The following is a 15,292-nucleotide window of genomic DNA, read 5'->3' on the forward strand; positions in this document are numbered from 1 at the left end:
GCGCACCTGAAAAGAGACAGGGAAGAGGAGAAAGGTGGATCAACACCAGCAGTGTATAGTAATTATTAAGGCATGATCTGAAACATGTTTATTACAGCCATGACTCACATTTATTTGATTCTTCTACCATGTTCTATCTAAATACTCGATCCTGATTGGCTGGAAGGTGTGTGTTTAAACCACTGAATGCACAGGTAGTTCCATTAACTCCTTAAGTATACAGCTGCAGTACCAGCACTTTTGAATGGCTGTACAAATTGGCTGTACATTTGCTTACTAAACAGCCTATTAAAGCAAAATTAGGTTTATTTACTGTGGCTAAATATTGTAACTTGTATCACTGGTTATGACGACGTCAGCCTTCTAAATCAGATCATGTTATATTGCTATTATGGAATTACAAAATGTGTAATTTTCCGTATTATTGCTTTTAAAACTGGCTATTAAAGTTCAGATGTTTGGGATGATTATGGTGGTGTAACTCCGTAGAATACTGTGTGTATGTACTACAGTAGTTAAACTAAAAGGGTACACTGAAGTAACATGAATACAGTATAGAATAAAAATGAATCTGCATATGTTTAGTCATACTGTTGTAAATGTACTATTCCTTTGCCAAGTAAATAAATTATTGGTAACATGTCTCATAGGTTCTCATATCTCATAGGTTCTGCCTAGAAAAGATGATTCTTGAGCTGTGAGATATGATAATCATTAGTGATTATCACTTCACTTTAATACATCTATTATATAACAGGAGCAGTATGAGAAAGTGATTGAGAACATGCAGGAGCGGATGGACGACATGGAAGTGAAGCTAAAGGCGGTACGTCTGATGCTGCAGGAGAAGGTTAACCAGCTGAAGGAGCAGGTGGGTCCATAATGTTAACACCAAGTACTGTATACTATGTGACAATCTTACTACTTGGCTGTGGGGGTGAAATTGTCTGATGCTCTGTTCAATGTTTCTACTTATTAGCTGTCTGAGAATGTTAAGTCAGATCTGCTGATAAAGGACCTCTACGTAGAGAACGCAGAGCTCATGAAGGCTCTACAGATAACTGAGCAGCGTCAGAAAAGTGCAGAGAAAAAGTCATTTCTCTTGGAGGAGAAGGTGACCGCTCTCAACAAACTCCTGCATAAAATTGTTCCTGCCTCTCTTTCTGCTTAGAATGTGTTAGCCACCAATGTCCTTTTAACAGTAATGAAATGTGATCTACTTAAGTTTTTCGTTACAGATGTAATGTATGATCTATAAAAGGGACCAGGTTCACAGTAAGAGAGTGAAAACTCCTGGTGTGACACTTTTTAAAGAACAATCATTGGTGATTCAAGCCTAGACTTAAAACTAACAGGACAGGCATAATACTGACGGGGTATTTTGCTATTAATTGTGATATACAAGTTTATATGACTACGTAAATGTGACAGTTTTGTAAAAGGCCATAGAAATTTTATGTCTCTTCTGAGACAATTGTGTCTGAGTAAAATATTAAGGCGAAGTTTGAAATGTAAAAGGCCAAATATAATGGCATCGTGCAAATGGGATTCCTTTTAGTTGGTTTATTCATTAGTAATTTAAACATTATGGACTGTATATGGTAAATATTCATTCTAAATACAAAAAAAAAACGTTTGAAAGGTGTTTGACTATTGAGAAGTATCAACTCAAAGCACAGTATTCTTCACATGTACATTTTTTGATACACAGGCTGTCCTTAAATTTGCACAATCATGCTACACTACTGTTCAATCCACTGTGATGTTCATAAATTGTGTTGACGGTCTTGCAAAAGCTGTAATTTTATCGATTATTCTCAACTATATCATCACCTTCACAGCATTTATTCAAAAAAGAAAAATGGACCTGCTTAAGCCATAGCAGCAGTGTGATATAGATGATGTACATATGAAATCACTGTACAGTTTGACAGTAAAATTTCATGCAGCAAACCACCTGGACACTGCTTTGATAAATTCTTTGAATTATTGAAATTAATGTAATTGACAGACACAAATGTTAATTTATAGTTATTAACTAGCAAAACCAGCGAAAATGGTCATGTTAAGAAATGACGTGTTCCAGTACACCCTGCCGAATCAGCTGCCCACACTTCCATCGGGCAGAAAATGCTGTGAAGACAAGAGTGGCATGTAAATGCAACGGGCAACACGTAATCTGACTTTTTAAAAAATATATGAATGAACAAATGTAAGATCAGTCTTAATACCTGGCTATTCTTCTTTAAGAGAATAACTGTTCCATCATCAATTTCAAACTCCCCGTGATCTTTCAAGCAGCGCACCTGAAAAGAGACAGGGAAGAGGAGAAAGGTGGATCAACACCAGCAGTGTATAGTAATTATTAAGGCATGATCTGAAACATGTTTATTACAGCCATGACTCACATTTATTTGATTCTTCTACCATGTTCTATCTAAATACTCGATCCTGATTGGCTGGAAGGTGTGTGTTTAAAACCACTGAATGCACAGGTAGTTCCAGTCAGTTTAATCACCGTTCTAAGTTAATGCACTGCCTGTAAACAATTGTAACCATAGTAACATGCAGTTACAGTTGCATACGGTAGTTCAACTCACAGCTCTTCATTAATAGAGATACGGTACAAACACAGGTCAATTCACACACGCACAATCATGCTCTCTCTCTCTAATAACTATTTATTATAATTCATTCAAATAAATCTAATCTTATCATACTACTTTCTCTGTGCATGATTTAGAGCAGGCTGAATTCTAGATCTAATGACCCATATATAAAGTAACTAATAATTTTATCCTATCAGTCAAATGTTGCACTGTAAACATCAATGACAGATTTAACTGGTACAAGCGGGATCATTCAAGGCTAGGTGTGTGTTACACTATTTTACCGCTCTGCATCAGGTGGTTCTTTACCTCCAGCATCGTGTAATGCACACTTTTAGCCGTGGATGATCCCTTACATAACTCACCTCAATATACAGGCTCTTAGGGGGTTTCATGTCTTGTGTTATGTCCAGACCCTCCTCTCCTCCAAGTGACCTCATATGTGTGGCCAGTGACTTCTTGTACTGATTAAACCACTCCAACTAGCAGGTGATTGAAAAAAGCAATTATCCAAAGTTCAAAACAGGAAAATCAGGAACAAACCTGGGGTGTTCCTGATTTCTTTAATTGTGCCTCTTCGTCCTCCTTGCATCTCTACCTTATGTTTTCACTTAGGATGTGAGGAATGCAATAATGGGGTGATGAGAAGATTCAGCAGTAAACATATTTGCCAAAAGAGACAGCCCTACTTTAAAGTGACGTTGATTATTGAGGACTTGCTGCACAACTGTATTGCCAGTCACTGGCCATAATGGATCTGAATATACAGTGTGATTACTAAATTAACTTCAATCAGAACATTAATGTACTTGTACATCCTATGACTAAATCAATGTTTAAGTTTATGTTCTAGCATTTACACCACTCTACACACCTGAGCATATTTTATTAATATACAAGCACATCTGAGAGCCAAGAGTTTTCATTTATAGCCCTTGTTTTTAAATTTAATATTATACACTTAGTATTCTTTTTTCCAGTACAATACTTCTCCATCCCCCAGTACAGTACTCTTTACCTCCCACCAACCAGCCTACCTTTATTTTTATTCCTCTGATCACATTTGAAGAATTGATGCATTAGATCAATTTTCAGCTAATGAGTTAACACACAGGTTCCCAACCCTGGTCCTGGACTATTCCCTGTCCAGCATGTTTGTTTTCCTTGCTCCAAGTCATCCATACTAACGCATCAAGGTCATCACCTGATTAATTGGATCAGGTGTGTTGGGAGCAGAGAAAACACTAATATGAGTAGGGCAAGGGGTACACTAGGGTTGGGAACGTGAGTTAACAAATGTAGGAGGCATTGATTAAAGTACTAGGATACAACCCTGATACTACTAGCATTAAAAATGAATCACATGCCCTCTGCACACATGTGGAACCGAATTGTTGTGAGCAACACACTTCCATACTCCCATCTGAGAGCACGGATTCGCAGGAGCCGGTCATAACTGCGGAAACAGGAGAGGTGGGTAAGAGGAAATCATGAGTTTGGATATACAGGATGTTAAGAACAATGACTTACAGGTAGGCTGCAGTACAGCGCTGGTTCCTCAACAAGCTGCAGTGACGAAACTTGATGGTTGGTATTAGTTCAGTTTTGCCCTCAGTCTTGGCTTCATTCCTTTCAATAAATATTAAGAAGAGAAGCAACGTCAAACGTAAGACTGTGGTGCTATTTTAGATCATGAGAAACTGTTTGTTGGAGAGCTATGAATAGTCGCTATAATATGAGAATATGGTTAAATTCTTACACATCACTTTGGTTTTGCTCGTATAAAACTTTCTTTTCTTCAAGCACTTGTCGAATGCCATCCTCCTGTTGAGACACGACTCTTGAGTTGATTAAGTGTGCATTGAGACAAACTTAAACCACAATTTATTTCACAAGGTGCGCTAATCTGGGTCAGTCCTAAAGACTTAATCGCATTCAGTGTTACCAGTTTAACTTTGTGAATTCATCACTGTCCTGAACTGGATATGGCTCTCCAGCTCACAGCACAGCTGCACATCAGACCTGGTAACATGAGTTAAGAGAGCAGGTTTCCTCAACTGACTGAGTTGCGCTTGCAAGAACCATTGTTCCCAACGTCCAATCACTCAGTGCGTTTACATGGACAACAATAATCCAATATTAACCCAATTAAGACAATACTCTGTTTAAGAAACTACCACGTAAACAGCAATTTCTGATTAACTTAATCCGACTAAAGTCATAGTCGAAGTAAACCCAAATCGAATTAAGACATGGAGTATTTCTGTTTTAGTCGCGTTATCATCGTGCATTATAGACACGTACACACCTTAATCACACTAACATCGTGTGGGAGTTTTCAGCACATTTTGCAACACACGGCAGTGCTCAACCGTTTGACGGCAAACAAGAGAGCATGGCTGCATCCAAAGCCACGTACTAACCTACTACAGATTAGGTTAAATACAGGTCTCTATACACTGTATAGTAGGTAAATGTTTTGCTTTGGGACACAACCCATGGCTTCAAGAAGTCGTCTATTTGCACATACAGCATGACAAATAATTAACTGCACTTGAAGCTTTTCTGAAATTAAAAATAAAAACACCCAAAACTGTATAGGGTACCAAAACAAAGACGTACTATATGTTGATGCGTGAAATTCTGGAGGGAACGTTGGACGGTGCGGCGCGGTGATGTAATGACGTGTGCCGTTAATCGATCTATGTTCTATAACGTAAAACGGGAACATGAAAGGAATATTCTGAAAGCGACTCATGTAAACACCTTAATCACAATAGTATAGTCACCGATTAACACCGTTTGATTCAAAAAATGTTTGTCGCAAAATTTTGAGCTTATAGATACCCATGACTGGGTAGTCAGTCCCTCCAGGATATTGCGATCACAGAAATTAACACAAAATCATGCAAATGCCGTAATGTTCAGAGGAGCTGGCAATTATTCATACAAAAAGACACGTCATGTGACATCATCACTCGGATTCAGCCAAAGCCTTCGTTGATTTGTGTCGAACATGAATACAGCTCTCATTTACCAACAATTACTGCAATTTTGCTAATTCAAGTAGTTTTCTACAAAAAGACTCAGCAAATTGTATGGCAAATTGTAGGGGGAAAAAGCTGCAGCAAAATCAAGATTTTTTTTAACAGCATCAATCACAAAGAACCTCCATACAGAGTTTCATAAAATGACGATCATGATGATTCAATAAATATGTAAATTAGTGTGTGGCTTCAGGCGGATTGAATGCAGTAGCTACTTTCCACTGAAAACAGCTGGTAACATCAGTAGAGAGAAATAGTTGGTATAGATTGTAACCGTAGTTTTGACAGGTATAGGTCAAAGGTCAAAAAGATACACATCCTAACTCTCTATATCTAGATCAAAGGTCATGATCATAAAAATATGAATAGTTATGTTAAATCTGGATCACATCCATTCGTGACCATATATGGTGCTGCCATGTGTGTTTTTCCGCCCCACACGTTGCGCACACCTGGTACATCTTTTCACATAGAATATGAAACTCTCTGTGGTAGGACATAAAAATATATATAGTTTTGTTAAATCTGGTTCACATCCAAATCGTGACCATACCTGGTACGACCATTTGTTCCCCCCACCCCACCCCACCCCACCCCACACAGATACAAGTTGCATACTCATGTTTTTCTAACACTCTGTGGTAGGTCATCGACCATGTGTCCCCCCCCACCCCACTGCACCCCACCCCACACAGACACAAGTTGCATACTCATGATTTTCCTCTTCACATAGAATATGAAGCTCTCTGTGGTAGGTCATAAGAATATATATAGTTTTGTTAAATCTGGTTCACATCCAAATCGTGACCATACCTGGTACGGCCATGTGTATCCCACATCCAAACAAAAATATCACACACACACACCCACACACACACACACACACAAACACACACGTGCATGTACAGACAAACACATGCATACGAACCTGCTTATAAAAGTCGAGCATCCCTCTAGGCTTTATAATACTCTGTACTTAGAACAACGTGTGCGATCTTACAACATGGCTGATGTTTGTCCTAACGCGCCGAAAAAAGCTCACCCTTTTTTGGGAAGAATAGAAAAAATGTTAGAACATGAAAAGATTCAATATTGGGTAATGTCAAACGGATGTACAGCCGGGTTTTTTTTCGATGCAGAAAAAGGAACCGTTTTGCTTTTCGAGTTCTCGGTCCCGGGACACACCCACTGGAGCCGTGCTACAGAGAACGTAACTTTTAACAAAGGTGACTGGAAAAAGTTCAGAAAATGGTGCAAGGATTTTGACTACATTGTTAGAATGGATTTCTTTTCCCCGGATGCGTACAGACGTAAATGGAACAGTACGTCTCTTCAATGCAAATACTGTATCAGAGCAACAAATTTCTCCAAGAACCAAGTTTCACTGCACTGTGCTGCTGTATTAACCGGTGACAACGCCCCTGATAACAAAGAGAATTGTGAAGTGGGGTATGACCGAACCAGCTGGCACGATCTGCAACGCTACTTCCGGCAAATCGATGAATTATTCCAAAAAACTGGAAGAGACAAAGAAATGATGCAAATAAAAAAAAGGCTAGAAGAAGTCTTATTCTGAGATCGTCAATATACTATTCTTGATCAGAAACTCCACCTCCCCAAGACTCCTCCCACACGCTATATAAATGAGTCTGATTACATATCGAGCCAAAGTATTCTGAACGTCAACCAGCAATATGTCTTGTGAAATCAACCCCGTTTTCTACACCTCTGATGCAACCCTGTATGCTGCTGCTGCTGCTGCTGATGATGATGATGATGTGACCAGTTCGGGTTTTGAAGACGGTGAAAGCCTAGGAAAAAGAAATCTGACCTATCTGACAACGAACGATGAAGCCGACGGGTGTATAACCAACACTGTTCTAACCATCATACGTGCTGTTACGGGGGAACTGCTGGACAGAGTTATCCAACAAGATCTGAAGGACAACTGTCACAGCTGCGCGATCGATCACCCGAGTCAACTCCAACACGCGTGTTTGTTCGATCCTGAAGAGTACTATCTACACCTAAACACCTACCGATTGCTGAAAAAACTGTTTAAACCATGGTTCAAATACACATTGGCAAGAGGTCTGAAACTGTGTGGAATCAAACACACTCCTTCCCTGGAAAAAATTCAAGGCATCGCTGAAGCCACCGTGTGTGAATGGCGAGACGAGCCTCACATCAAAACCGTGCTGAACGAGGTCAAGGAGAAAACCAAAGACGTTTTCAACGAGCAAGTGTGCGAAGACGTCGTAGATTACTGGAACTTTCACTCATCTCTGGAACCTGCTGAACCATCGCATACATGGGAAACCTCAAAACAAGCCACGTCTATTCTAACTGCGAGAAAAGGCTGAAGCCGATTAAAAAAAAATGCTGAAGACATTCGTAAATAGCGTGTGTCCTTAACACATAGGTGTGTAACAAGTTTTTTTTTTTATATGTATTGCTGAATCAATTGAATGTAAACTAAACATGTATCTAAACCTGCGTGTGTTTAGAATGGAAAATGTTACTTTGATTGAATATGTAATACCTTACTCACGTGTTCTGAGATAAATGCTTATTCTACACTGGTATTTGATCATTCTTGCCTTGACACTCGAAATGACTGAACGATTGATGAAGAATATATATTATACACCGTCAGAACCTGGTTCGTACGGTGGTGTTGAGAGTTTGCAAAGAGCTATTGTTGAGAAAATAGGTAAAAGAGCTAATGATACTGAAATAAAAAACTGGTTAGCAGAGCAGGATGCATACAGTCTACATAAACCAGTATCTACAAAGTTTAAAAGAAACAAGGTTTTTGTGAAGAACATCGATGAACAATGGCAAGCTGATTTAGTCGATATGAGCAACTTGTCAGAGAGTAACGACAATGCGAAATTTATGATCACGTGTATAGATATTTTATCCAAATATGCCTGGGTACGTGTGTTACGAAACAAGACCGGAATCGAAGTAACTAAAGCTTTTGATTCCATTCTAAATGAAGGTAGGGTACCCAGAAAACTACAAACTGATCAAGGGAAGGAGTTTTTTAACAAAAATTTTCAAACATTAATGAAAAAACATGACATTATTCACTTTGCTACGGGTACGGGGCAAAAAGCATCGGTGTGTGAAAGGTTCAACAGAACGCTAAAGACCAGGATGTGGAGATATTTTACCGCTTTTAACACGAGAAAATACATCGACATAGTTCAGGATTTGATTCAAGCGTACAATCACAATTACCATTCCAGCATCAAAATGAAACCTGCCGAGGTCAACGAATCCAATTCCTTCAGAGTATTTAAAACCCTCTACGGATTGTTCACACCTAAATTAAAGAAACTAAATTTCAAGTTTAAAGTTGGTGATATCGTTAGAATTTCTCGTTTAAAAAGACAGTTTGAGAAAGGATACGAGCAAAACTTTACGGATGAATATTTTACAATCTCCGAACGGATACCGAGAGATCCCCCAGTGTATAAATTACGAGACTATGATGGTGAAAAAATTGACGGAACATTTTATGAACCCGAGCTACAAAAGATCATTATCGGTAAGGACAAGACGTTTAAAATTGAGAAAATCTTGTCTGAAAAGACCCGAAACCAGAAAAAAATCTGCCTGGTGAAATGGGTGGGTTGGCCCGATAAATTTAATTCGTGGGTTCCGGTCGAAGACGTAGTTAACATAACAAAAGGATCACCGTGAACAAAACTGAAAACTATACTCATTAAACCATGGAAGAGTGTGGTTTCTTTGTGACCCTTCCAAGCAACGCGTCTTTGGATATTTACCCTAATAATAAGATCTCGCATTACACTACTAAATTCGCCAAACCAATCGATTTGAACGGAATATGGGAAGTATCGCTCGCAGAGGTTCAATATATCCAGAGTTGGTACTCGTTAACGGAGGAAGACAGTATGTGTCATATTATTCAGAGGGATGGAAAGAGAACACTAAACAGTAACTTTAATATCACTCCAGGATATTATAAAAATATCGATGAAGTGGTTAGTGAAATCAACAACAACTTAAAGAAAATGGAGCTCGGAATAGAGCTATTCTATAACCCTATGAAAAATAAAATACGCATCGTATCCCAAAAACATTTTGCGTTCAAAGCTAATGGAAAATTAGCATATATGCTCGGTATGAACCCCGGTGTTCCGATAACGGCCCGAGAACCAGAAGCGCCTAACCCCTCTGATATTCACGCAGGCTTTTATACGATGTATGTATATACAGACGTTATCGAGTATCAACGAGTTGGTGACAGTTTTGCTCCGTTACTGAGATGCGTACATATAACGGGTGAAAACAACAAAGTCGTCACAATTACTTATGATAAGTTGCATTACGTACCTCTCACCAAGAACCACATTACCGATATAGTAATCGAAGTCAAAACGGATCAGAACAAGCCTATACCTTTTAGTTACGGGAAATTTATTGCTAAACTACACTTTAGACCCGCTAAACATTCGTTCCGTATGTAAAATGATGGATAGGGGCTACGTTCATCCGCAGACCTACGTGGATTATTATGTCCACCAGGCTGGAAATGGTCTTCCTGGGTTTCAAGGCGCCCCCACCATGTATGGGTCGGGGCTAGGAGGACTGTTCAAGGGTCTTTTTAGAATGGCGGTTCCGTTCCTCAAAAGGGGTTTTGCTATTGCAAAGCCTCATTTAAAAACAGCTGCTAAAGGGTTCGTAAGTGACGTATTCACCAACATTATGAGCAAGACACAAGCTCAGAATCAAGACGGATCGGGGCTTGCGTTGACTGCGCGTAAAAAATCTAAAAGGCTCCCAGGGCGTCGACATGTGGTTCCTAATAAAAGACGTAAGGTTACTAAAATCAAGAACAGTGTGAAAAAGACCGAGCAGAGAGGCAACAGGCACCCTTACATCTCTCACAAGAGAAATCGGCTGAACATTTTCTAACATCATGGCGTTCTTACACAGTCTATCCTCAGAGTGTACCAAGACAGAATTGGATATTTTCACATTACCTTTTACCCAAACGAGTATCGAAAAGTACACTTATGTCGAAATACCACCACTTTCCGCTCTTACGGACAACGGGCCCCTGGAGTTCTATGTGGCTGGAAACGGGGAGGATTACCTCGACTTGAACAACACTTTTTTACATCTGACCTGTAAAATCGTGAACCCCGACGGTTCCAATATAGCTAACGATGCAAAGGTTGGGGTCGTTAACTACCCCGTAGCCTCACTTTTTTCACAAGTGGATGTCATGCTCGGGGATCGTCTTATTTCTCAATCTAGCAGTACATACCCATACCGTGCCACCTTTGAAAGTCTTATCAACTATGGAAAAGATACACTGGAAACACAATTTTGCACCGGGCTATTCTACAAAGACACAGCGGGGCATATGGACGCCACAGACCCGGACGGACGAAACGAAGGCCTCAAAAAAAGGGCCAGTTTCAGTGCTGAAAGCAACACCTTCGACCTGATTGGACACATTCACTCGGATATATTTTTTCAGAATAAACTTTTACTGAACGGGATCGATTTGAGGATTAAAATGGTTCGCAGCAAAGCTGAATTCTGTTTGATGAAGGAAGGAAATGCAAATTTCAATCTGAAAATACTCAACGCTTCTCTTTTTGTGAAGAAAGTAACCGTCTCACCGTCTGTAAAAATCGGTCACGGACAAGCACTTCTCACCGCCACAGCCAAGTATCCGATCGAAAGAGTCTGTTTGAAGACCTTCAGTCTAGCTGCAGGGAGCCGCATTTGTTCACAAGAGAACCTCTTCCTCGGTCCCTTACCTAAAACCATTATCTTTGGGATGGTTGACAACGACGCCTTCAGCGGGTCGTACAATAAAAACCCTTTTAATTTTAAACATTACGATGCAGAGTTTATCGCGCTGTACGTAGATGGTACGCAATATCCCGCAAAACCGTTTCAGCCTGTTTTTCAGTCCGGTAACCTGGTCCATGAATTCCATTCTCTAATTTTAGCATCAGGAAAGCAGCTGAAAGATCAGGCACTGTCGATAAACAGAGAAGAGTACCTGAACGGATATACTTTATTCGCTTTCAACATGAATCCCGATGACGATTGTGGGCAACATTTGTCATTAATAAAATCGGGCAATATGCGATTGGAACTCAGATTTCGTCAACCACTTCCGATCACGGTGAATCTAATAGTGTATGCCAGTTTTGACAGCATTCTAGAAATAAACAATCGAAGAAACGTTCTCATCGATTACCAGTAACTCATGGATACCAGAGAACTAACGGAGGTTATGAGAAGTTGTCCTGAAATAGATAAAATATTTCATGGCGTGATGGCCTGTGACGAGCTACCTACAAGTACTCTGAGAAAGTTTCCAGCTTTATTCATCGTAAACACACATCCGAGACACATGCCGGGTGAGCACTGGCTAGCGTTATGCCTTAATGACGAAAACACAGGAGAATTTTTTGACTCGTACGGAAACCCTCCAGACTACGAACTCTTTCCTCGATCGATTCATTATTTTTTGACAAAGAACTGTTGCAAAATAAAATATAACCCTGTACAAGTTCAAAGCTTTACGTCGGTTTGCTGCGGGCAACACTGTGTGTTTTTTCTGTGTCACAAAGCTAAAGGTTATTCATTTAACCGTATTATGTCTATGTATAGCAAAGATTTAATTAGAAATGATAACACTGTTGTGTCATTCGTTAAAAAAATATACCCTAGAGTAAATAAAAAGCATTCAATTACATGTGTACAATGTGTTAACTCTCTAGATATGTTTCATTTGCATATGTAGTGGAATGTTAAATGACGATGCTTCACAAGAAAAATGTTAAACAAAAGTTATTTTATTGAAATAAAGGGTAACATAACATAACATAACATGCTTTGTCCCTCGTCCTTTTCAAAAATCAAACCAGTCAGTACGGTTAAAAACGGGGGATTTGAAAACTGGCTCAGAATCGTAGTCTTTGCTTTTAGGTGGGGAAACAAGATGAGAGATATCTTTAGATCTTTTTATGTCAGATATTTTGCGTCGAACACCGCCATTAGGTATTGCTGAAAAGGGTATATTTAGGTTGGCTACTGTCTGTAAGAACTCTTTCCAACCTAAAGGCCTCCGTTCGTCGGATACTCGATGAGGGGCCGTGAGATTTTTTAGCAAATCCACCATGTGAGATCCTTTGATAGTGTTTCCTTTAAAAATAAATTCACCGCTATCGTTCCATGCAGCCCCGGCTTTTAAAAGTTTTTCCATAACGTACGAAGCGTTTCTTTTGTTTCTAGCAGAAATGTTAGCGAGGACCTCTTGCATGATCTCGTCTTTGGGGGGTTCGGTCACAGCTGCTTCCGTTTTGCTTTCCGATATTTTAGGTAGAGACAGGGTCAATTGGGCGGTTTCCTGCTCTCCTACTTTAACCAAGTTTAAAAAATTTTGCAGCACAGACGCGTAGAGTTTCGCCTTATCGTAATCATTCAGATCAGTCCTTGATAAAATACCACGTATTGCATCGTCCAAGTTGTTTTCAACAGTCTTTCTTATGGTTTCCTTCTCCGCGGTGATGTTTCTAAGTTTATCGATCTGATGTTGAGGGACTAAATACATTTTCTCAGCAGTCTCCATGTTAATTGTTGCGGGACGCGATTAAGCTGCTTATAAAAGGAATGGCTACACTGAGCAAAGGCAGAAGAAATCCTCCGGATTGATTAATAACTTTCCTTTTTCTTTCAACGGATGCTCTTTTATCAGCAAATAGTTTGATCCATTTTTTTTGTTTTTTTAAAACCCGATACTGTTTTGTCGTCAGTGGTATGTTTCCCCTGAGCACGTTTAAAGCTAGTTCACATATGCTCATGATGAGATCTGTGGGCGCATCGCGTAATATATCCTTTCTCCTTCGGGATGGAGACCTGTGTAATGAATTCAGCAACGGGAGGGTTTTTTTCAATCGCTCAGACATTTGGTGTCGATACTTTAAAGTTTTTTCTTCTTCTTCGGAACATACACAACCGGTTTCTCCCTCGGAAACAACCCTGAACGGAGACGAAGTTCTTCTGGCGTTTGTGCTTTCAGGTCAACAAATAAATACCCGTAAGTTCTAGAGACGGCATCGAGAAAGCATTCTAAAAAATACTTGCTGTTACCCGGATACATTTGACGAGCCAGTATGCTGATCTGTAATTTATCTCTAGGGTTTTTAAAAAGAACCATGTAGTTTGTGTTCAGGTTGATTGTTCTACTGGTCTTTCCTTGAAAAAACAAGTTTTGAACGAGGTAGATGACGCTCAGATTTCTGTGGTGTGTGTATTTTGTAAAAGCCTTTTCTACTTCGTCATTTTTACTGGCGGTTTCCATCAAGTCATCGATTACCAACAAGTTTTTTTTATTTGGAGGAAATAGTTCGTCATCACACAAAGAATCAGGGATTCCTTGAAGAAAAATTATTTTTATTCTGGTCAATAATTCATCGTACAAAGGCTGCCAACACGTATAACACCAGACAATGTTTTCTGGAACAACGGACATTGCCTCTTTATAGTTTTCCAACAGCATTTTGATAAAAAAAGATTTTCCACTATTACTCGGTCCACATACGATACATGAAAAGGGAAGTTGCATCCTAGCGTCAAAAGCAGTCACGTTCATATTTTCCTTTACAAAACACATCAACAGAAACTATATACACATATATACAAGAATAGTCTTAATAGCCGTAAGGGAGAGTTGTAAAATCAGATAATAAAACACGCTTATCGTACACAACCCTGAACCTTTTCAACTGTGATTTGTTTCTCAAATGAAACCCCTTTTTATCTCTCACGATTTGGTTATGCGTGGTTACGAGATGACCTGTATGATCCGGATTTTTCACTCGCTCGTCCACCAGTTCTGTTAGTGATTTCAAATTGACAATTTCAGAATTGATATAATTTAAAGTAATGCCTTTAGCTTTCATGGTTGTTTTTCCTTTCATGGTTTTGTAACCGTAGGTTTTAGGACCTGCGCTTACAAATTCCACGATTTGATCGCCATCATCTAGTTCGCTGGTAAGACCACCCAAGTAATCGCTTAAGGGTGGCATCCAGTCACCTTCCTTACTTTTAAAAATGACGCTATCTGTGTCTGTGTACAAACAACGCTGATCCAATCGATCCATCAAATTGTACAGCTCAAGCCTAGCGTACGCTGTAGTGAAAATGCCGATGAATACATTAGCGTTTAGCGGTTTAATCAATCTCTCGTCTGCGTAACGCCACTGTACCATAGCCACCTCCTCATTCAAAAAAGAGAACTGACTCACATTATAAATATCGGAGAACATGAACTGTAAAAACTCGGCAGGATCTCGAATTAAGGTCGTGTTCGATCTGTCTGGTCTTTGACACATCTTACCCCACAACGAGTTTAGTGCGAGTTTAGCCACGGATCTTTTGGCAGGATTAACAGTGATAAATTTCGGATCCAACGTAATCCCTTCGTTCTCCTCATATTTGCGAATGTACTCACGTTTAGATGATTCATCAACGACCCAGGACGGATAACCTGAACTTTCCTGTTTGGTCTTGAGGAACATTTTAATATATCTCGTAAAAAGCTTATCAGACCTTTTAGGAAAGTGCCACACT

At 39.6% G+C, this 15,292-nt stretch overlaps 2 protein-coding genes across 2 annotated transcripts; one reads left to right on the top strand and one right to left on the bottom strand.

The window, feature by feature from the left end:
* The first annotated feature begins 297 nt into the window (after positions 1-297).
* LOC128632725 (ninein-like protein) lies at positions 298-1,308 on the top strand. Its single transcript, XM_053679690.1, has 2 exons — positions 298-871; positions 980-1,308. Exons 1-2 carry the CDS (start codon positions 785-787, stop codon positions 1,169-1,171), a joined length of 279 nt encoding a protein of 92 aa, XP_053535665.1. The 5' UTR covers positions 298-784; the 3' UTR covers positions 1,172-1,308.
* Positions 1,309-2,090: 782 nt separating this feature from the next.
* gins1 (GINS complex subunit 1 (Psf1 homolog)) lies at positions 2,091-4,063 on the bottom strand. Its single transcript, XM_053679028.1, has 4 exons — positions 4,019-4,063; positions 2,975-3,091; positions 2,232-2,306; positions 2,091-2,133 (listed from the first exon to the last, which is right to left on the bottom strand). The coding sequence occupies exons 1-4, from the start codon at positions 4,061-4,063 to the stop codon at positions 2,101-2,103; spliced, it is 270 nt and encodes an 89-aa protein (XP_053535003.1). The 3' UTR covers positions 2,091-2,100.
* Between the last annotated feature and the right edge of the window lie 11,229 nt (positions 4,064-15,292).

The sequence above is a fragment of the Ictalurus punctatus genome, chromosome 3 (assembly GCF_001660625.3).
Source record: "Ictalurus punctatus breed USDA103 chromosome 3, Coco_2.0, whole genome shotgun sequence".
Lineage (NCBI taxonomy): Eukaryota > Metazoa > Chordata > Actinopteri > Siluriformes > Ictaluridae > Ictalurus > Ictalurus punctatus.